Consider the following 21,441-nt stretch of genomic DNA (forward strand, 5'->3'; position numbering starts at 1 on the left):
CACCAGGGGACTGAGTCTCCCACCCTGTAGTTCTGGGCTCACATGGGACCCAAAAAGCCCAGGCCCTGCCCCTCTGCAACTCCCCAGCCTCCAAGAGTCCGTGCACGCAGCCTGAGCACACGTCTGAGCCTACACGCATCCCTGACGTGTGCCCTCCTCCTACAGGAAGCCTATGTGATGGCCAGTGTGGACAACCCCCACGTGTGCCGACTGCTGGGCATCTGCCTGACCTCCACCGTGCAGCTGGTCACACAGCTCATGCCCTTCGGCTGCCTGCTGGACTACGTGCGCGAACACAAGGACAACATCGGGTCCCAGCACCTCCTCAACTGGTGTGTGCAGATCGCCAAGGTGAGTGGGACAGGTCAGCGAGGGCAGGAAGCCACCAGGAGGAGCAGGCAGTGGAAGAGAGCAGCCAGAAGTAAGGGGGGCACCTTCCACTCCGGCATCTAACCCTTGAGGAGGGGTGGTGCCCATGTGTAAAGCCTCCTTACCCCTGTCTCTTTGTGTTTCGGGCTGCTGCCCCAGTCCCTGCACACATGGGGCTTCTCAAGACCCAGCAGCCAGCGGGTCCTGCCAGATCCGGCCATGTGTCTGAGTGTCCTCCCTCCTGAGCCTTCTCCTGGTCCAGCTGCTGGTGGCTGGGTCGCCCCCTTCTTGCTCTGTCTTTGGGTAGCTCTGCTCTGCCCTGTGTCCAGATGCCTGCTTCTTTCTCGTGTGGACACAGGTGTTGAACCTGAAATGCTGAGGGAGTGGGAACACCCTCACCCCAAAGGCAGGCCAGGCGTGAGGTGGTGGATCTGGTGATGGGCTTGGCGTGGTCTGTTGCAGTGTGTGCACACCAACACCTGAGCTCACCCCCTGGAAATGCATGCAGGAAGCCCCACCCAGAAGGGCTCCACCTCAGTACTCAGCAAAGAGGTCTGCACGACCGAGGGCCACCTAAGGTTGGCTCCCAGGCTTCTGGGTAGACGAGACACAGGTGCAGGGTGGTTTGGCTCACCATGGAGCTGAAGCCCAGCCGGTTCTGTTGGGAGTGGAGTTACTTCTACAGGTCTCCTCAGAACTCTGGGCCACTTCCCCCTAGCGACCATGGTGGGGTGGGGACACTGTGCCCCACCCCCGAAGCCTCTGGGTGGGTGAGCTTTGTTCTGAGATTGTGACCACCTGACCACCTGTCCCCTGCCCAGGCCAAGCTGGCGGAGCTCTACATTCCCGGAGCCAGTGTGATGTTTTTTCCAAACTGGGAACTGAACCCAGGGCCTTTTTCCTTTTCTTTTCTTTCTTTTTATAAAATTTTTTTTAAATTTTATTTTTAATTATTTTGAGACAATGTTTCCCTAAGTAGCCAAATTGCCCAGGCTGGTCTCAAACTGCAATCCTCCTGCCTCAGCCTCCCAGAGTGCTAGGATTACTGGCCTGTGCCACCACAATGGGTCTCCTTCATACCAACTTCACCAGGAAGGACCTAGAGACTAATTATCTCACGTGAATTCTCAGCTCCACAGGTGACTGAGCAGGGCTGGGAATTGTGTGACAGTGGAGAGCTGGCCCAGTTCGGGTGACGCCCTGGGTTTGATCCCAGCTCCAAATGGACTAGCACGGGGACTTGTGACATGAGGACGTGGCCAAGCTGTCAGTGTGAGGTGCTTTGCATGCAGCACCACAGCCTGCACAGTTCCCCAATGCAGGGTGGGGCCTCTGTTCGGACACCAGGATCCACGTGAGTGGGCAGGTGCCTCTGCCCTACGCTGCCTCTCTGGCTTCGAAGCCAAATCTGTCTCCCAACTCCCTGGGACCAAGGCTCAGGCCGCCAGCCTCTCAGCATTGCCTGCAACAGGCTCTAGTTCTACCCAAGAGGACATTTCTCTGGGCCCCATGACAGCCTCCTGCAGACATCGTGGGAAGCAGTGACTTCTATGCACTGCTGTGATCCAGCCAGCATGGTCCGTTCAAGCTCCATTACCTCATATCCCCAGGTGGAGCTGCGGGGACCTCAGGTCCCAGATGGCTGCTGTGTGCATCTCTCACAACTCAGACTGTCTGTAAAGCCGCTGCTCTGCTGTGACACTTCGTGCAGCTTTGTCTTGAGCTGAAGTCTTGCCTGTGTTAGCTCTGCTTTTTAGTAAGAGGAAACCTTACTGAACTGTACTGGAATGGTCCCAGTAGTGGATAATCTGTCACAGGAGGAAAGGAGAATAATGGTCTCCCAAATTATCAAGATATTTTTCTTGGGTGAGTGACGCTATCTGAGTATTAGCAATACTCTTTTTTCCAGTCTGAAACACTCAGTGACTGGCCAGAAACTAAACTCCCAGGCTTTTCAAAGTGGGATTTATTGACATAAAATGTCCTCTGCTGACCCACAAAGGAAGGGATTTTTCCTGGAAAGCCTTCTGGAGGCACCAGGAGAGCTGGCCACGTCTGTGCCAGTTCATGGTCATGAAGAAGCCAAGGATACAGTTATATCAGCCTGGTGCAAGGAGAGAGAAAATAATGATAATAAAACCAAGACCAAAAGCAAGTTACCAAGGGCAGTGCAGAAACCAAGACCAAACTGTGAGGTCCAGCATCACACTGCCTGCCACATGGGGAGGAATGGATTCTGGTTCTCCACGTGAGGAGCTTGATCTCTTGTGGGTCCTCACCCACTTATCCACCAGAAAGCTCAAGTCCCAGCTCCTTGTCCTGAGCTCACAGACAGCTTCAGGACGGGATCTTGTTCCAGACATTGTATCTGCGGCCAGCTAGGAACACCCACACGTACCACATGGCAAGGTGATGCCACGACAGAAAATGTTCTGATCCAGAAGATAACCTTCTGATCTAGAAGGTCCTGTCATCAGTGCATCTGGAAAGCCCCAGCCTTCCCTTAGAGCCTGTGCATTAGTGCAAAGCCTGCAGTAGAGAAAGCTGTTCAGACTGTGACTCACTTAGCATTTCCCAATTCTGGAAACTGGAGTGTTACTCATCTCCCAGATTCAGACCTGACAGGTTGAGTTTTTGGGCCACACTGATCTGCAGCACACAGATGAGCTGGTGTTGGGTGCAATCAGAGGCCCTAGTGATAGGCGCAAGGCTGGGGCAGGGCTCCTACCAGGACTGGCTTCTGTGTCATTCTCCGAGCTGTTTTTTGATGACACTCAGCGGGTCTCTGAGATAAAACGTCATGGGATAAACTGTTTAAAAATTCAGTTCAAAGGGTTTATTTTTCAAATATGTGGGGTGATGTGATTGAAAACAGTGAATGTTTTAATTTTTTTAAAATGATTACAGCAAAAGACACATGGCATGATCCCCTTTCAGATCCTCCCTCACTTTGGATACTCGTCCCGTCGTTCTTGCCGCTGGCTGAAGCAGGTCTGCAAGGCCCCTCTGCACCTTCACAAGGTGCGATCAAAAGCACAGTGAATGCTGCTGCTGAACACCATCCAAGGGGAAGGCAGCAGGCTCATTAAAGCATGGCGCCTCCTCATCTGCCTTATTCCCGGGGTCCGGCGCCTTGCGACTTCTGGCTCCTCTCCAAAGTCACAAGGACGTGGAGGCAGTCAGGATGGCACAACTAAAGACATTCAAGAAGGAAGACTCCAGAGCAGCTGCAGAGAGTGGCGAGAACAGTGGGTTGAGTGTGTTCAGAGAGAGGGGGTAGAGTTAAGGTGACCCATGGTTGTGTCTTACTGTAATGTTTTTATCCTAAACATTCACATTTTTCCATCACCCCTCATGGTCACTAACATTCACCAGCTATGAGTCACTGTGTCCATCCAGCCAAGCTCAGGATGGACAGAAGTAGTCCTCAGAGCCCTGTGTGTGTGGCATCCAGTTTAGGACAGTGAGTGCTGTCCGCCCCCAGCTCTGGGCAACTCGGAGCCCACACCAGGCCTCTTGGTTTCAGGGCATGAACTACCTGGAGGACCGGCGCTTGGTGCACCGGGACCTGGCAGCCAGGAATGTCCTGGTGAAGACGCCACAGCATGTGAAGATCACAGACTTCGGACTGGCCAAGCTGCTGGGCGCAGAGGAAAAGGAGTACCACGCAGAGGGCGGCAAGGTGAGGGGCACAGTGGCGGGTCACGATCCCTCCTCCGTGGAGCCAGGGTCTGTAGGAAGAGGAGCAGGGGTCTTTAGGCCCCTCATGCCTCTCGGGACACAAGCAGCTGGGAGGTCACAGAATCTTGGCCTGCTGGGAAGTGTCAGAGCTCTCTACAGCTCCAAGGGTCCCTGGGACACATGTCTGGTATGCAGCAGTGGGAGCCAGCATCTTCTCCCTGGATGGGACTACAGGCCACTGTCACAGCACCCAGGGCACAGGGACACTGCCAGGCTGTGCCCTCAGGCCGGGCTCTGGCTGTATCGCTGCTCCTCTGGGAAACTTGTGGTCTGTAAGGCTTCAGCAGCAATTGGCCAGAGCACTGGCCCCAGAAGGCCCATTGGAATGTGGGGTACTTGGCCCCTCAGCACCAAGCAGGCTGGCCCCATGGCCCTGCTCTGTGGGAGAGGGAGGCCCAGTGTCACTGCTAGGCACTCAGTCACCTCACCTGACGGCTGTCTCCTCGCTTTATCCCTGTCATCCAAGGTGCCCATTAAGTGGATGGCTTTGGAATCGATTTTACACCGGATTTACACCCACCAGAGCGACGTCTGGAGCTATGGTGAGTCCAAGTCCTGATGCTAAAGTGTTTGTACTGTGCGAGGCTGTTTGTTAATTGGCATTATATGCTCTGACGCACAAGTCATTTCTTTCATGACAGTGACTAACAGGCGTGTAATAGCTGCTGTCTGTCTGTGATACTGAAAACCCAGCAAAGGAAGCAGAGTCTGACCCCTTCCCTGAGCATCTCCAGCCATCTGGGCTGCACAGGGAGGGGCCGCACAGAGGGAGGTGGGCAGCCCAGGTCCAGGGTCTGTGGGAGCTGGGACATGGGCAGATGTGAGGGTTCCTGGACACCGACAAGGGCTGTGTTCAGAAGTCGGGGTGGCCTTGGAATCAGGGAGAATGTGGAGAGAGTGAAGGAGGAGGGAGGATTGCTCCACCCCATCTGGACTGGCAGAACCCCCCTCGCACCCCAGCATTCCCCAGAGCGAACTCCGTCCCACAGAGCCCTGCACAGCCTGCCTGCACACACACAGTCTGCGGTCACTGGCCAGGCCACTGTCACCAGTGCTCCCACACTGGGCCTCCAGCCACTGCAGAAAGCTGGGGACAACACCTTCCATCCCTCTTGTTGCTGGTCCCCGGCCCTGCAGAGCGGCAGCAGGCAGGAAGGGGGCTTCAGCCCAGAAGCTGGGAGAGCCGCGGAGGAATAGACTTCCCAGGCCCCACTCAGCATCCCCCTGGCTTTGGCCACCTGCTCTTTATCTGTCCATTTTAGTACTTGTCAGCCTTCTAACTTCCAAGAATTACAGCTGTGATTTCTTGGGATCTTTTCTTTTGGGGCATAAGTTTCTCTCTCCACCTCAGTGTGCGTTTTCATGCAGAGCAGCGCGCTCACAGTCTTCGCCCCTCTGCCATCTCCCATCAGGCCCTTCCCGTGCTCGCGGTGCCCACCCCTGAGCACTCACTCTCCCAGCCTTTCTCGCGATGAGTCTCTTGTGTGAGGGAAACATGAGGTGCGAGCTTCAGCGCCCAGAGCCTGAGTTCCCAGAGCCCGGAGTCTCTGCCGGCATGAGTGAGCCTGGGCCGTGCCTGTGCCCAGCATGTCCTTGGCGGCGGGCCCAGCAGGAAGGGCTGTGCCCGACTGGCTCATCTGGCTCTGTGGTCACCGTGTGTCCCCCAAGAGGGGCCCAGGTCCCGTGCGCGCCAGCCTGCTGAGCCCTCTGGCTGCTCTGCCTCCCACCGCCTTTTGCCTTTGCTGACTCCTACCACGTGCACGACAGTGCACCTCGTGGCCCCACCCTCCCGCTCCACCATCCACATCACGGGGTGCATGGCGGAGGCGGCTCCCAGGGGTCCCGGGCCTGTGTCTGACCCGACTGGGTGCTGTGCTGTGTGACAGCACCTGGGGTTGCTGGCCGCGAGCCTGCATCGGCTCTGCAGTAAGATGAAATAGTGGCGCACGCCTGCTAGCCGTCCCAGCACACCTAGGGCTGACCCAGGGACATTGCAAGTTCCTGTCCATCTTAAGGAAACCTGGCTGGCTCAAGATACAGACATTTTTTAAAAGGCTTGAGATGTGGCTTAGTGTAAGAGTCCTGGGTTCAACCCCTGTACTGCCAGAAAAGATTATAATACACTTTGGATGTACTCTCACCGAGGAGCTGAAAAGCAGTGCAGCCCCGTCTCCCGGCACCCACGCAGGGGCACCCTACTCACCGCTGTCCACCTCGGGAGCCAGTGCCCCTGCCTTCCCCCAGGAACCACCACGCATGCGTGGAAGCTTGCTGGTGGTGTTCACTGACTTTGCTGACCTGCAAACAGCCCTTCCCTGCACACACCGCCATGCAGGTGGACACACCACGGTCTGTGCTGTGGCCTGGGACCCTGCTTCCCTTTCCCTTCTGACCTTATATTCTGTACATTAACTTGGAAGCCCTGTTTTAAAACGGCCTCATAAAATCTGAGCAGGTCTGCAGTACAGTTAGGGGGCCCTATTCGAAAATGCATGGAGGTACAGGAAGTATTTTACATTTAGGATTTTTATGATATTGGAATATTTGCATAGACTTTAGCAAAATCTAAGCCTTTTTGAGCATCACTGTAGAAAGTTTCAAATGGGTTTTGAGTTGTTACTGCTTGAACTGTCATACAGACCTAGCATTCAGGTCCAGGGACACGGGTCTCTTGGCGACTGGACTGAGACGCTCTGCCAGGTCTGGGTGGTGCAAGTCCACATTCAGTCCCTCTGTGGCTGCCTCCACAGCACGCAGGATACCAGGAGCCAAGGAAGGCCAGGCTGCCCATAGCAGAATGGAGCCTCTCATTAGGGAAGCCGGAGCAAGGGGCCCAGCAGAGCTGGGCTTGTCAGAGAAAACTCGATCCAAGCAACACCCGCTTCAACTTGATTGAACAAGTTGGCATTGACTGACTTTGAAACAAAAAATGTGAGGTTCTTGTGTTTCTCATGAGGAACATGAGCTACTGCCTTCCTCAGAATCCCTGTCCCTTCGCTCCCATGAATACAGGCATGAGGTGTGAGTCTGCCACAGCAGACACGGGTGTGAACGTGACTCCACCACAGCACCGACATGGGTGTGAGCATGCTACAGCACCATCTACACACACTGCACACTGTCCCTCTGCACTGTCACTGCTGTTCTCCTCTTATGAGCCAGCTGCGGTCTGCCAGGCCTTTCCTACACCTTCAGTTGTGTTCCTTCACTGAAACCACCTGGTGCTGCTAGTTCCCACTTGTTAGGTGGCTATGCCGGAGCCATGCAGAGAGCAGCACCCCGAGGGGCCACGGTGCTGGGTGTGGCACCTGCCTCCAGATGACGGCTGTCTCTGTTGCTTCTCCCCAGGAGTCACGGTGTGGGAGCTGATGACCTTCGGGTCCAAGCCATACGACGGGATCCCCGCAAGCGAGATCTCATCCATCCTAGAGAAGGGGGAGCGTCTCCCGCAGCCACCCATCTGCACCATCGACGTCTACATGATCATGGTCAAGTGTGAGTGCCAGGTGGGCCGGGCGGGCCCTGCTTCTGGCCCACTGCCCACAGCACGATCTTCCACCCCTCTGGGGCAGACGCATGGGCCCAGGAGCACTGCAAATGCTCCGCACACCTTCTTCAGAGCGGACTCCCTGGGCTGTGGGGCCTGACATCTGCTCATGTTCATGAGCAGAGAAGTAAGCCAAGTCTTGCACCCCAATCCTCTGCTCTGTGGTTTGCTTGGTGAACTGCAGAGCCTGTGGCAATGGGACGGAATGTTTTCAGATCCCTGCCAGTGAGGCTGATAGGATCAGCATCCTGCTTTGTGAGGTCTGGACAGTGGGTTTCTGCGAGGTCTTCTACCGGGTGGTATTAAACACTGCCCTGTGGGAGGACTGAGTGCACTGCTGTTCCACCAGACCCCCGTGCTCTGGGCCCTGGGTCAGAAGCTCTGTGCGGCCGGGGGCGGTCTCTGGTTCTGCTGCCATGGGATCGGCATCCAGAGGGTCTCGTGGTTTGTCTGTCACAGCATATCCAGCTGGAGGTAGCTCAGTGCCCTGTTGGAGGAATAATGGGCCCTCTGGAGAGGCCCAAGGAAGTCCAGGGACAGCACTCCCCCTACTGGACCAGTCGTGGGATTGGTGTGCGGACTGGTGAGGAAGGCACCAGCACTTGCAGCTCTGGGTTCCACCCTGGCTCTGTGGGTGGCTAAGAAAGGAAAGGAGGCTGCAGACTGCTGGCCCTGCCCTGCATGGTGCAGGATGCTGTGGGGCACCATGGGGGTCAGACTTGCACTCCCCAGTGCCATGGTGCGGACTCCTCAGAGCTTGGGGCTGTGTCATGGGGCAATAGCCCGGTCCAAAGGGTGCCTGCAGCCACCATAACCACGAAGTCGCTGCATACTGCCATGGCTCTATCACAGGGCCCTCAGAAAAGCAGTGCAGGAAATCAGAGACCCGATTGTTTGCTGATCTGTGACAGTGACAGCACAGGGGCCGGGCTGAGAGCTGCCGCCAAAGGTTGGGCTTCTCCCCATGGCTTGGCCCACAGCACTGCACCAGAACTGCCTTCTTCTTAACACTGGTAACAGCATCCTTCCTCCTCTCCTGTTAGTGCCACCTACTCATCGTACAGATCTGTGGGGCTCACTGGGGTTTCCAGGTGTGCACACATGCAGTGATCGCAGCCTTCCCCTTCCTCTTCCTCCTCTGCTCCCCACCTTCCCAATCCCTAGAAGACCCTGAATTCTGTCCCCCAACCCTTCCCCATTTCCAGTGCTCACTGTTCCACAAGGTTTCCCTAATCGACTGAGAATGTGTGCTTTTGCCTTTCTGTGTCTGACTTCTTTCATAGATGTAATGATCTCCATTTCCATTTACATGGCTACAAATGGCAAGGTTTCACTTTTTCTGGCAGCATAGCACTCCACTATGCAAACATACCACATTTTCTATCCATTCAAGGCAAAGTCACCTGGGTTGGCTCTGCATTTTGGCTCTGGAAACATGGAGGTGCAGGTATCTCCTTGGTCTGAGATTTTGTATTGTTCGGGTATGTAACTAGACATGGAATTGCTGGGTCAGACGGTAGTTCCTGCTGAAGTTTCTGAGGAGTCTCCACAGTTTCCACAACTGTCCTAACTTGCATTCACTCACGGTATTGAAAAGCTCCTCTTCTCCCATCCCAGCCAGCATTTGTCATTTCCCATCTTTGGGGTGAGGGCTACTCTAGCAGGGGTAAAATGTATCTCAGGGTGGTTTTGTTTTGCATTTCTCTGATGATTCATGAAACAGCATTTTTTCATATATCTGTTGCCACCTGTGTGTCTTCTTGGAGATGTTATTTGGTTCTTTGCCCATTTTTAAATTAAATTGTTTATTTTAGGGGATTTTGTGTGTATTCAACTTATATTTGTATTGTTTACAAAGATTTTCATTCATAGGTTGTCTCTGACTCTTGTAGATTGTTTTTATTGTTGTTTTTCTGTGCAAAAGCTTCTTTGATGTTTTCTTAGTTTTTCCCCCAATACTAGGGGTTGAATCCAGGGCCTTCATACTGAGTTACACCACAGCCCTTTTTTTGTTTTTTTTTTTGAGATAGGGTCTTACTAAGTCCCTAAGTTGCCCAGGCTTGGCTCAAATTTGCAGCCATCCTGCCTCAGCCTCCCAGGGTACTGGGATTATCTTTTTTTTTTTTTTTTTTTTTTTCCTGTGCTTTCTGTTACCTACACCAGTGTCTTGAAAAGTTTGCTTTATGGTTTCTGGATGTAGTTTCATAGTTTCACACCTGAGTTTCAATGTGTTAATCCATTTTGAGCATTTTGTGTGTGTGCAAGGTCTGGTTCCTCTCCTGTGTGCATTAGCTTTGCCAACACTGCTTAGGAAAGAAGTTGTCTTCTCTACTATGTATTCTTGGTACCTTTGTCAAAACTCAGCAGTTCTGTGGCTGTGCACTGTGTGTATTAGCAGTTGGCCTCCCTGTCCTGTCTGCCTGGTCGATGCCTGCTTGCTGCGTGCTGCACTGTTTTAATAACCATGGCTTTATTGTGTGGTGTGGAGTCTGCTGTTATGAAGCCTCCAGCCTGTGTTTTGTTTGTTTGTTTGTCTGCTTACTGTCCTCAGGATTCCTTCGGCTATTCTGGGTCTCTTGTGACATAAATGCTTTCTTTAAGAAATCTGTTTTAGTTATTTTCTTGTTTCTGAGACAAAATACACAACACACACACAATTTAAAGGAAGAGAGGTTTGTTTAGGCTCACAGTAGAGGTTTTGGCCTGTGTTCTCTGGCCCCAGGGCAGGGCGACACAACAGAGGGTCTGGCCCAGGAATGGCGTGGTATCAGGAAGCACAGAGAGCAGGTAGGTACCAGGAGGAAGACAGACCCTTCCAGGCCCTTCTCCAAGGACCCCTCTCCCACCAGGCCCTACTTCCTCACCCCAAAAGCCAGGCTCCCAGGGGACATCTAGCCATAAGCCACAGCCAACACCATCTTTATCATTCCTTCCTGGTTCTGATTGCTGTTTTCTTCCCTTTCTCAGGCTGGATGATAGATGCAGACAGCCGCCCAAAGTTCCGCGAGTTGATTGTTGAGTTCTCCAAAATGGCCCGAGACCCCCAGCGCTACCTCGTCATTCAGGTACTGGGCCAGAGCTGTGCACCCTCTGCTGTCACTGTGCCTGTTCTGCAGCCACGCCTCAGGCACACTGTTAGATCCGTGGCACCCAGAGCCATAGCTCCGTAGAGCACTGGCCTCATGAACCCCACCGTGGGTTCCCAGTTATGGAGCAGGCTGGACTGTGAGCCAGTGGTGGGTCCTCTTAACTCTCCTCCCAGATGCAGCTGCCCCTTCCCTGGGCCCCACAGCTCCGCCCCCAAGCCCTTGCCTGGCATGAGGAGGAGTAAATAGAGCTTCCCATCCCTGTGTACCTGGGGCGACCCACCCATCAGTCACTCACCTAATGTGGGGCAGCAAAACCACACTCACAGGGCTGTCTCTCTGCTCAGATTCAGTCAGGTAGCACAGTGATGAAGCGAACTGTGCAGCCCCTAGCAGCACACACCGTACATGCCAACAAATGGTGTAGCCTCTTTCCTTTCTCCTCCCACAGAGACTTTCAGACATGCAGGTCCCCACATGCAGTGGGGGAAGCAGCTGTGTACTGTGGAAAGCTGCGGGGATTGTGTTACAACTAAACTGGAAACCTGGCATGGTTGGCCTGCTCACAATCCCAGCATTTGAGAAGCTGAGGCAGGATCACAGATTTGTGGCCAACCTAGATTATGGTGATAGCCTGTCTCAAAAATAAATAAATGCAAGCCAGGTATGATGACACACCTGCAGCTCCAGCACTCAGGAAGGGTGAGGCTGGAGGATGATCACAGTTTGAACCAAGCCTGAGGAAGCTGGCACCTTAGTGAGATCCTCTACCAAGATAAAAAATTCTAAAATGTGCTGAGGACACTGCTCAGTGGAAAGGCCCTGGATTCAGTCCTCAGTCTGCAGGAGATTGAATCCGAAAACACACAGGCCCCACTGTGGACAGAGCCCCACTGCTGTGGCCAGGAGGGGCAGCTGCTAGGACCCTTGTAACCATCACATTCCCTGCCCCAGGGTGATGAGAGGATGCATCTGCCCAGCCCTACGGACTCCAACTTCTACAGAGCCCTGATGGATGAGGAGGACATGGAGGACGTTGTGGATGCAGACGAGTACCTCATTCCCCAGCAGGGCTTCTTCAGCAGCCCCTCCACCTCCCGGACGCCCCTCCTGAGTTCTCTGGTACACAACGCACTCCCCCACATCTCTGTCCTCTGTCTGTGTCTCTCTATCTGTCTCTCTCTCTTCCTCTCCCTCCCACCCTCCCTCACCCACTCCTTTCTTCCCTCCTTCCCTCCAGTGTTTTAAACACACTGAGTTTTGAGAAAATGGCAACCTAGACCTAGTGAAACTCACCTGACAAAGAAGCAAATTTTGACTGAGTAGTAGAGTCAAAATCAAAATCAGTCAAGTACAGGTATGGATTACTTTGTGACACCACAACTACTTGTGTAATCCTCCCTGGTCTGCCCAGGAACAACACGAAATCCAGCCAACCCTAGTTTTTTAAAGTGAGTGAGTCAAGAGGGAAATTAAGCACCTTCAAATCTTCCCACTTGAGACCCACCACTTTCAGGGGAAGCACGGAGGGGGGCAGTGCTCCTCAACACCATCTCTGTCTCCTTTTCAGAGTGCAAACAGCAACAACTCGACAGGAGCTTGTGTCCACAGAAACGGGGTAGGTAAACCCTTTACACAGCAGAACTACCCAGCAGCTCTGTTCTCAGCTCAGCTCTGCCGTGCATGGGAAGTGACCGTCCGAGCCGACTCACATGGCTCCTCTCCTGCTTCCTCTCTGAGCCCCAAGGCTGGCGATTAGCCATCACTGCAGGCTGCTGCTCACAGGGTGGCTCCTGAACCACGGAACAGTGTGGGCACCACTGACTAGCTTGTTACCAGTGTACCTTCTCAGCAGGCAGGTGGTGCACACCTGTAAGTCCCAATGCCCTAGGGCTGAGGCAGGTTTAAGCCAAGCTCAAAGAACTTAGCAGCTCATTGAGACCCTGTCTCAAAAGAAAGAATACAAAAAGAAGGGTCGGGATATGGCTCAGTGCCAAGGCCCTGGGTTTGACCCCAGTACCACAGAAGAAAAACAAAGGTGTCACTGCTCAGGCCACTAGCCAGACCTGCTGAACCAGGGTCTCTGGGGAGCCAGTGGCCTGCGCTCCCACCAGCCATCAGGGTGCTGCTGGGTGCCTTTGTGTGACACTTACACTGGAGGGGTAACAGTTCCCGTGAGGAGGAGTGTATACTCAATCCTCATGCATGTGGGGTGTGCATTGCTGTCTGTGGCCTCCCTGTGAATGGGGCAAACGGTGGCACCTGGGGACATAGTGTGTGGCCATCTGCAGTGTGACACCCGCAGTCCCTACTCTTGGGCCCCGCCCTGGGCCCTGAGCCCTTCTGCAGCAGGGTAGATGGGGTCTGGGCCCGGTGAGGTCACCTTGCCTGTCTCCCAACAGACCTGCCCTGTCCAGGGAGACAGCTTCCTTCAGCGTTACAGCTCCGACCCCACAGGCACCCTGGCCGAGGACAGCCTGGACGACGAGTTCCTGCCGGCACCTGGTGAGTGGCCACTCTTGCTCGGGAAACTATCACTCACCTCCCCTTCCCTGGGGATTGTGCAGCTTGAAAGTTGGAGCATGTACAAGGCCTGGTGTGGACTCGGGAGGCTGCTGGGCTGTTTTCTGTGGGTCTGTTTTAGACATGGATCCACAAATTTTCTGGAGTTTGAAGCAGACAGGAAAGATAGCCACGTCTGTATGTGTGTGTTTATGCACACACACTGTGTGCATGTGTGTGTGTGGGTGTGGATGTGTGTGCATATGACAGACATGCATGTCCTCCTGCTTGGTTCTGTGCTTCGGCTGTGAAATGTGCATTTTCCTAATCTCAGCTGTAGTTCCTGTCACTTGCAGACTGCACACACACACTCACACACACACACACACCTGTAGAGGCCAGCTGTCCTCTGAGCAATTGAAACTTGCCAAGGATACAAGTGCCCTGGCTTCAGGAAGAGAAGAAAGGTGTGCAGTGCATTCTGCAGTCGCCTCTGAGCGTCTGTGCCTCTGCCACGACTATAATTGAAGACACTCACAGGGTTCGCCTTGGGATCTCGGCAGTGCTTTGAGCTGACCTTGCCCTGTTCGCTTTTCACTTTCAGAATACATAAACCAATCCTGCCCCAGAAGGCCCGCAGGCTCCGTGCAGAACCCGGTGTATCACAATCAGCCCCCACATCCTGCCCCCGGCAGAGACCAGCACTACCAAAACCCCCACAGCCATGCCGTGGGCAACCCTGAGTATCTCAACACTCTCCTGCCGACCTGTGGCAACACCTTCGACGGCTCCACCCCCTGGGCACAAAAGGGCAACCACCAAATGAGCCTGGACAACCCCGACTACCAGCAGGACTTTCTTCCCAAGGAAAACAAGCCCAATGGCATCTTTAAGAGCCCCACAGCTGAAAATGCAGAATACCTTCGGGTGGCCCCGCCGAGCAGTGAGTTCATTGGAGCATGACATGGAGCACAGCCTCTGCCACACAGATTCCAGCCCCTTCAGCCACCCGGGACCCAGCCACTCCCTGTTCTGTTGCAGATCAGGATTGGCTCTCACGGGGCAGCTGTCTTTGGACCCTCAGCCAGAAGTGCTCCTCCCCAGATGTGCTGGGGAAGTGCAGGTACATTCCCCAGGCTCCAAACTGTGAAGCTTCCACAAAACACACTCAGTGAGAATCTTGGCCATTTGGGCAGAAGTTTACGTTTTGGCGAGGTACATTAGAAAAACAGTAAAGATATATAGGAGTTTTACCTCTTGGGGATCTTGGGGTTTCTAGTCAGTCACCATGCCTGATTTTGAGTTCCTGGGCTGTCCAAGGAAGAAGCCCATGTACTTGCTACACTCAGTCCATCCAGGCAAAGGAGCATGGGCCACAAGTCTTCCAGCCACTGCTGCATTCCACTGGCTCTGCTCCTCCGAGACTGTGGAAGGCAAGGATACACAAGGAGCCCCGTGTCCTTGGCAGGCCTGCTCGGTACACTCACATTGTGTCAGGTACATGGGACAAGCCACTCCGTTCCTTCACGGGAGGAAAGGACCCGAAGGGTAGGATTCACCCTCAGACTCACTTCTGTATGTGTCTCCCTGCTGTGACCTCCATTGGTTCACCAGTGTTTTCTGATCATGAGTACTAGCCTTGTCTGTTTTCCGTTCCGTTGTTTTGAAACTTCATAAGCTTTCCCTGTCTTGACATCATGAAGTCAGCAAAAACAAGACAGTACGACCAAGAATAGCTAAGATTCCACATTTGATCCACCAATGTTCAGGCCAATCGCCTGTCATCAAGACAAGGAAACTGCAAGAGTTTGTGCAAGAACACAGCAGTCAGATTTCTTTCTTATTTTGGACAGTACTGGGAATCGAACCCAGCACTCTGCACCATTCCACATCCCCAACACCTTTCTATGTTTTAACTTGAGGCAGGGTCCCACTAAGTTGCCTGGACTGGGTAGGAACTTCTGATTCTTCTGCCTGCACTTCCCGGAATGCTGGGATTCCAAACGTGCATCATAACACTCAGTTTAGCACCCAAATGTGAGTCTCAGATGAAAATTTTGGGCAAATTTCATGAGATCACAAAAATGGTGCTCTGAAAACTCACTTTGCCTGCACCTTTCTCCAGCTGCAAAATTTTAGGGAGACAATCTTTGCATTTTCCCTTAAAATATTTTGCTGCAAATGTGCAAACTCTTCCTTGTTTCTGCCCGGGTCTCCATGCACTGAGTGAGAAAGTGTCATCTGTGAGGTCACCAGGCAAGAGCTAACAGTCACAGGAGCTGCACCTCACAGGCAGGTGAGGAGAGATCGAATGGCCATCGGGAAGTTAGATTTAGAGTGAATGACAGTGTTTTCACATCTGTAGGTGTTTTACAGGGGAAGTCCACGTCGTTAGAGCTCTCCTCCTTGTGATCTGATTGTCACCAGTATTTCACCCACTCTTAGTCAAATCCACCTCTTCCCCTGTACCAAGGAAGAATCCCCGATTGAGAAATACACGATGTAACAAAGGAAATGAATTAATAGACCCTACCTTAGAACACTATAACAGATGTCAGAGAAGATGCATCAGTGGTCTGAGACAGAGCGGGCAGCAGGTTTTGCCTGGGGCGTCCCAGGCAAGAACCAGAGATGAAGGTGCCATGGGGCACCCTCAAGCATAACTAGCATCTTGTCCTGGAGGGAGGTGGCAACTGTGCTCCGGCCTGGGATCCTGGCCAAGAAAGCAGACACCAGGGGATCCGCTAGGGAAGCAGAGAGCCTGACTCTGCTCCCCAAGGGTGGCCTCCCTGTGGGATTCCTGAAAAGTAGTGAGAAGCCTGAACAGCATTTCTCACATCTGAGATTTACCACCTTTGCCCGTCAGGCCCTTTCCTTATCAATTCACTCCAAAATGTAAAGAAAGCTCTTAGCCCTCTGCACAGAACTGGGAAGCAGAATGACTCGGATTCTTCTGTCACTTAGTGGTCAAGAAGCAGATGAAGAAGGGGAGTTAGTCATAAGCCAGCCCAACAGTAGCCAAGAAATCCTAGTATTTTTGTACTTTGAAATACTTTCCTATAACATAATAAAATAGCCAAGACTATTCAAGCTTGCTTTTGCTCTCCTTTGTATTTCAGTTTTCCTGCATAAAACTTTGTTGCTATTAATGTTGAGAATGTGTTTTCCCAAATATCTGCTCTGCTTTGTCCCAGGAGGCATGGAACTGTGGGCTGAGAGCTGAGGCCACAGTCACCATGTTTCCATGTCTCAGTCCTAACTCTGCCCTTCCACCATTCCTCAAGAACAACCAGCCCCCAGTGCCTTTGAGAGTGTCCATCTTTCATCTGTCTCTGAGTCAGTTCCTGGGAGAGGTGTCCCCATGCCCCAGCCTCAGGTTTGGTCTCTGGGAGCAGTTAGGAGTGAACATTCACCATGGGCTGAAGTCTTTATGCAAATCTCTCATTCTGTAAGAAGTCCCTACTCCTATACCCAAGAAAAATACTTCACACCTTGTACTTTAAAAGAGAGCTGTGTCTTTCACACTCAGAATATGCAGAGTCCGGGCTGTCTCTGTCCTAAGTGGGCACCCAAGAAGCGTCTACTGCAGGTAGCAAGTGGGCCCAACACCTGTGTTTCTTGAAGATCCTATCTGCTTGCCCCTACTCCACCCCACTGCAGCAGGAAGGAGCCAAGGACCACAAAGGCACAGAAGGCACAGGTTCTGGGTCAGGCTGTTGGAAAGCATCCTGCACCTGGCAAGAGGATCCTGGTGAGTTTTCTCAGATGCAGCCCAGGCTGAACTTTACAGAGTATTCTGGGCTATTCTAACATCTCCACTGCATCCAGGACCACAGTGTGAAGGAGAGGCCTGGCTGCTGGCCCTCCACCCATGTCTTCCTAATGAGCCGCTGGGTAGCACATGTCCAGTGTCCTATGCTGCTGCACTGAAGCACCTGGGAGCATAAGGAGGGGTCAGCAGTCCCAACAAGCAACTCAGTTAGCACCTCAGGGGTTCCCTGAGAACAGGCCCAATAACCCACCCTGAGTTGATTCTGACAGGAAGCCTGTGCGGAACACTATCTCCTAGACCCCATCAGTTGCCCAAGCCTGTGGAGTCTACACCACGCTCCAAGTCAGCATAAACCCTCTGGGGAGGGCAGAGGTTCCCAGGTGCCATTCAGACCCGAGCCTGAGATTGGCCCTGGCTGTCCTTCCAAGAACCTGACTTCTTATCACCGACTGTTTACCCTGAAAATGGCAAATGTCCAAATCTGAGCCTGGAATAAGCCCTGGGACGCTGAGTTTTCTGAGAAGAGAGTTGTAAAAGCTGGTCTCCCCTGCTCCCATGCTGGGGGAGCTACTCCCTCTAACAAGGCAGCTCTTGAAGTTGCCCTTAATCTTTCCTTTGCATTTCCGTCTGATAAGCATACATGTTTGTGATAACAGTGATCTGTTTATATTCCCTGCAAGGGGACTATAAAACCCTAACTGAAGAAATCCCTGCCCTTTCCCAGCCACACCTGCCATAGTTCTTGGGCAAACATTTTCGTGCTGTTAAACACGTATTCAGATACGATTTTTAAATGCAAATCTATTTTTGTAACTTTTTTGCAGGTTATTGTCCTCTTTATATAGCACTGAACTTTGTAAAGTATATTTTTAGAAAACTAATTTTTCTACTAAGGGAAACAGTGTACTTCAGAAAGACTGAAATGGAAGTAAAATTTGAAATTGGAATTTTTGCTTATAAGGGTTAAAATGAAGCAAGAAAAGTCTCTTCTATCTTAGGAAAAGGGACAGCCTCATTGCAGAGCTACGCTGGGTCACTGCCATGTTAATAGAATATTTGTCCAAGTAGCAAAGAGGAAACAGCACAGTGGCTTTGCCTTGGCCCAGGCAGGCTCTGCTGAGTCTGCATGAGACAGTGCTAAGGCAAAGGGAACACTGTGAGGAGGAGAATCCAGTCACATGCTGTCCTCTGATCTTCTGACAACACCACCTTGTAAATACAAGAAAAGCAGTAATAATATAGCACTTTGTTGGTTTCTGTGTACTAATCAGATTTAATGTGGATTATTCTATTTTATTTCTCTATTTACAATTTATATTCACTGACCAATATGGACCAGAAGGATCGGGAAAGCCTTAACAGTGCTACATGTGTGTGCTTTACACAACACACCCATGAAATCTACCACCGGTCTACCCAGTCCAAGTCCAACTGCCCTGCTGTGCCTCGGTTGCCCAGGAGCTACACCTGAGACCCATTTAACGCAAAGTCCTAAGGGATAAGCCCAAGACTTTGCTCTTAGTAAAGCTCCTAAGGCCACTGTAACACAAGCCAGTGTTGAGACCCACAGCTCAGGGACTGGCTACGTGTCCCCACAGAGTGGGTGACTCTCAGACCCCAAGACCCGTAAACACAAAGAAGTCAACACCCTCCCTGAGTATTGGACCTAGAGAGAGTTCCTGAGACAGCTGCCCAAGGGCCGAAGGAGTGACTCCCCACAGATAGCACACAGAGGAAGCCCACGACAGACATGGTTGGTATGTGCTGGGCTCGCGTGGTCTGTTAAAGGTGGACTGGCAGTGCCATAGGTAATTCTTCTGCCTGTACAACTAGCACTGCTGCTCTCCCTGTAGCAACCAGGGAACCTTTATCCGGAAGGGTGAAGGAAATCCTCCATCTGTCAGTGCAGGGCAGACTTCAAGGGTTGATACATAGTTGCTTGGCTTTTGTAGAAATAGGAATCTTCTTGTGTTTAGAAACATTTTTAATACTTTGGTCATAAACTATACCTGGAATAAAAACAAGCCAGTCAGGCTTTCTCTTCCATACACATGAAAAGTCTCAGTGAGTGCTCTGAGGTCTAACCCTGGGTCACTAGAAATCCCCACTCCTCACACTGCAGGACAAATACAAGAGGAAACTTAAGTGCATACTTCTTTAGAGGCATTTACTTATTTTTTAAAACCTCTACTGACCTGATTTGACTACAAAATAATCTTGCTGTACACCATAATCTCTTGTAGATAGAGAGACCCCATGGGTCTGAGGGCTGGTACTGGGGTGACCTTGCGGACGGTAACTGTGTGTTACAGCTTCTTGATGTGGTGCATTTTAACCTTGTAAAGTTTTGCAGTGATGAATGCAGTATTTGTACAAATGGAAAGCAAGATTTTCTTTTATATGGTTTATACTGTTGATCAGAACATGTTGACTGTATATTGTCTTAAAAAATTAGATGTATATTATGCATTGTTCTTTACTCCTAAGTACCTTACAATAACATTGTATTCTTTGTTAACAATACAGTGTTGATTTTAGTTCTTCGTGTCTGACTGGCTGTAAATGTTCTTTCTTAATAACGTTTTTCTGATAATTGATTGATGATTTATTGTGGTACTGGAGAATGAATCTATGGTTTCCATGCTGAGGTACATCCTTAGCTTCTTGCTAAACCACTCATTTGCCTCAATTGGGCTTGAAGTTCATATCCTCGTGCTTCAGCCTCACAGGATACTGGGATTACAGGCATGAGCTACCATGCCCCAGTCTTATTTATATTTGCAGTGCTGGGGATCAAACCCAGGGCCTCAAACATAATAGTTCTGTACCACTGAATCGCACCGTCATCCCCAACTGGTAACTTTTTAAGTGCTAATTAATTAACTTCACTTTTAGAGCAGCTTTCAGGTCACAGCCAAACTGAGCAAATAGTCCAGGAAGCTCACGTCCCTCTTGTTCCCTACCACACCCAAACACAGCCCCTGCTTTCGCCATCCTGACCACAGGAGCAGGGTCACTTCTGAGGGATGGACACCCCAGCAGCTCAGAGGCCCCCTCCAAGACCATCGCTCCTCAGACACCACAGTCCTCACCAGCCCTCTACAGGCTCCACACAGTGGCAAATGTGCCAGAAAGGCAGAGGCTGAGATGGGAATGCCAGCAGACCCTGCCAGAGTCCCTGCCTTGGATGGTCCCAGGGCTTCTGATGTCCTTCATTTCTGATGGGTTCCATCCGAGAACATGCTTTCCCTATACCTCTGGTCCCCAAGGTGCAGAACATGTCCCTTCCTGCAAAAGGACTGAGCACAAGAAGTGGCTGACTCCCCAAGGTCTGGCCGGTGGTGGGTACAGGACCTCACCTATAACCTGCCCAACGCAACTGAGTCCCCCGTGAGGAGTATGCAGGATCCCTGGGTCCCTGCATTTGTCAGCCGGTGCTTTCCACTCCGGCTTCCATGGGTCCCCATGCAGATCGGGTGCTGAAGAAAACCAAAGAGTGCATTTGACCTGCACCCAAACAGCATTTTCAGCCCTGGGCTGACTCCACACAGCTGAGGGCAGACGACATGGTGCCCAGCCTATGTTCCTGCCTCCCAGCATGCAGGAGAGGAGAGGCAGCCCTGAGTTGTGGCTCTGTGTTTTCCCCCTCCCAGGGAAGGGCATGGTAGTGGAAGGGATCCTTCCACCCAGGTGCCTGTTGCCCAGGAGTGAAAGGGTCACTGCCCCAGCAAATGGGGTCTGATCACGTAGACTGAGGCACACCAAGTGCACACCCTCTTTTCCTTGAGCCAGTTGATGCCATCTTAAACACCAGCAATGTAACCTGGCATGTCAGTGCACGCCTGTAATCCTGGCTCTGGGAGGCTGAGGCAGGAGGTTTGCAGGTGTGATCACAGCCTGGGCAACATAGCGACACACAGAATCCTGCTTTAAAATTTTAAAATACATAAAAAGGGGTGGGGATGTAGCTCAGTGCAAAGGCCCTGGCTTCCGTCTCCAGTACAGAAAAAAAATACCTTAAAACCTCCAGGGCTGTTACTCTGGAAGAAGGGGAGGATGGAGAAGGGAGAATCACCCCCTTTATCCTCCAGAGGGGGTCAGGAGAGTCTGTGTCTCTGGGCACTCCCACTCCTCCAGAGTCCCCTCTTCAATCCTGCTCTGCTGCAGTATCTCACCTTTCGGGAGAAGTGGCATGAGCATAGGAATACTAAGGGACATGTTCACACTAAGTGTTTGATCAAATGCAGTCACACTGCTGTTAAAATCTCTTCGTAACCTGAAACAGATGATGGTGACTTTAATGAGATAAACATATCCACCAAAAGGTCATAAGAAATTGCAGACTTAAGAATGAAACTGCAAGACAGGAATAAGAGAAAGGTTGTTCAACATGTCTGAAGTCGTTTCTGGAGACAAGTAGTGTG

General features: G+C 51.9%; 1 protein-coding gene across 2 annotated transcripts in view; it reads left to right on the plus strand.

Annotated features, from left to right (window-relative positions):
• Positions 1 to 18,648, plus strand: part of Egfr (epidermal growth factor receptor) — a 44,756-nt gene extending 26,108 nt beyond the window's left edge. For both annotated transcript variants that reach the window (XM_019207601.2, XM_019207600.2), the window contains exons 20-27: positions 3,896 to 4,051; positions 4,577 to 4,652; positions 7,459 to 7,605; positions 10,625 to 10,722; positions 11,698 to 11,865; positions 12,314 to 12,361; positions 13,146 to 13,248; positions 13,850 to 18,648. In XM_019207601.2, coding sequence (XP_019063146.1) covers positions 3,896 to 4,051; positions 4,577 to 4,652; positions 7,459 to 7,605; positions 10,625 to 10,722; positions 11,698 to 11,865; positions 12,314 to 12,361; positions 13,146 to 13,248; positions 13,850 to 14,208 — 1,155 coding nt within the window. In that variant the 3' untranslated portion in view covers positions 14,209 to 18,648. The remainder of the gene's footprint in view (positions 1 to 3,895; positions 4,052 to 4,576; positions 4,653 to 7,458; positions 7,606 to 10,624; positions 10,723 to 11,697; positions 11,866 to 12,313; positions 12,362 to 13,145; positions 13,249 to 13,849) is intronic.
• The last annotated feature ends 2,793 nt before the right edge of the window (positions 18,649 to 21,441 follow it).

The sequence above is a fragment of the Fukomys damarensis genome, unplaced genomic scaffold (genome assembly GCF_012274545.1).
Source record: "Fukomys damarensis isolate Sample0158 unplaced genomic scaffold, DMR_v1.0_HiC HiC_scaffold_17, whole genome shotgun sequence".
Taxonomy (NCBI): domain Eukaryota; kingdom Metazoa; phylum Chordata; class Mammalia; order Rodentia; family Bathyergidae; genus Fukomys; species Fukomys damarensis.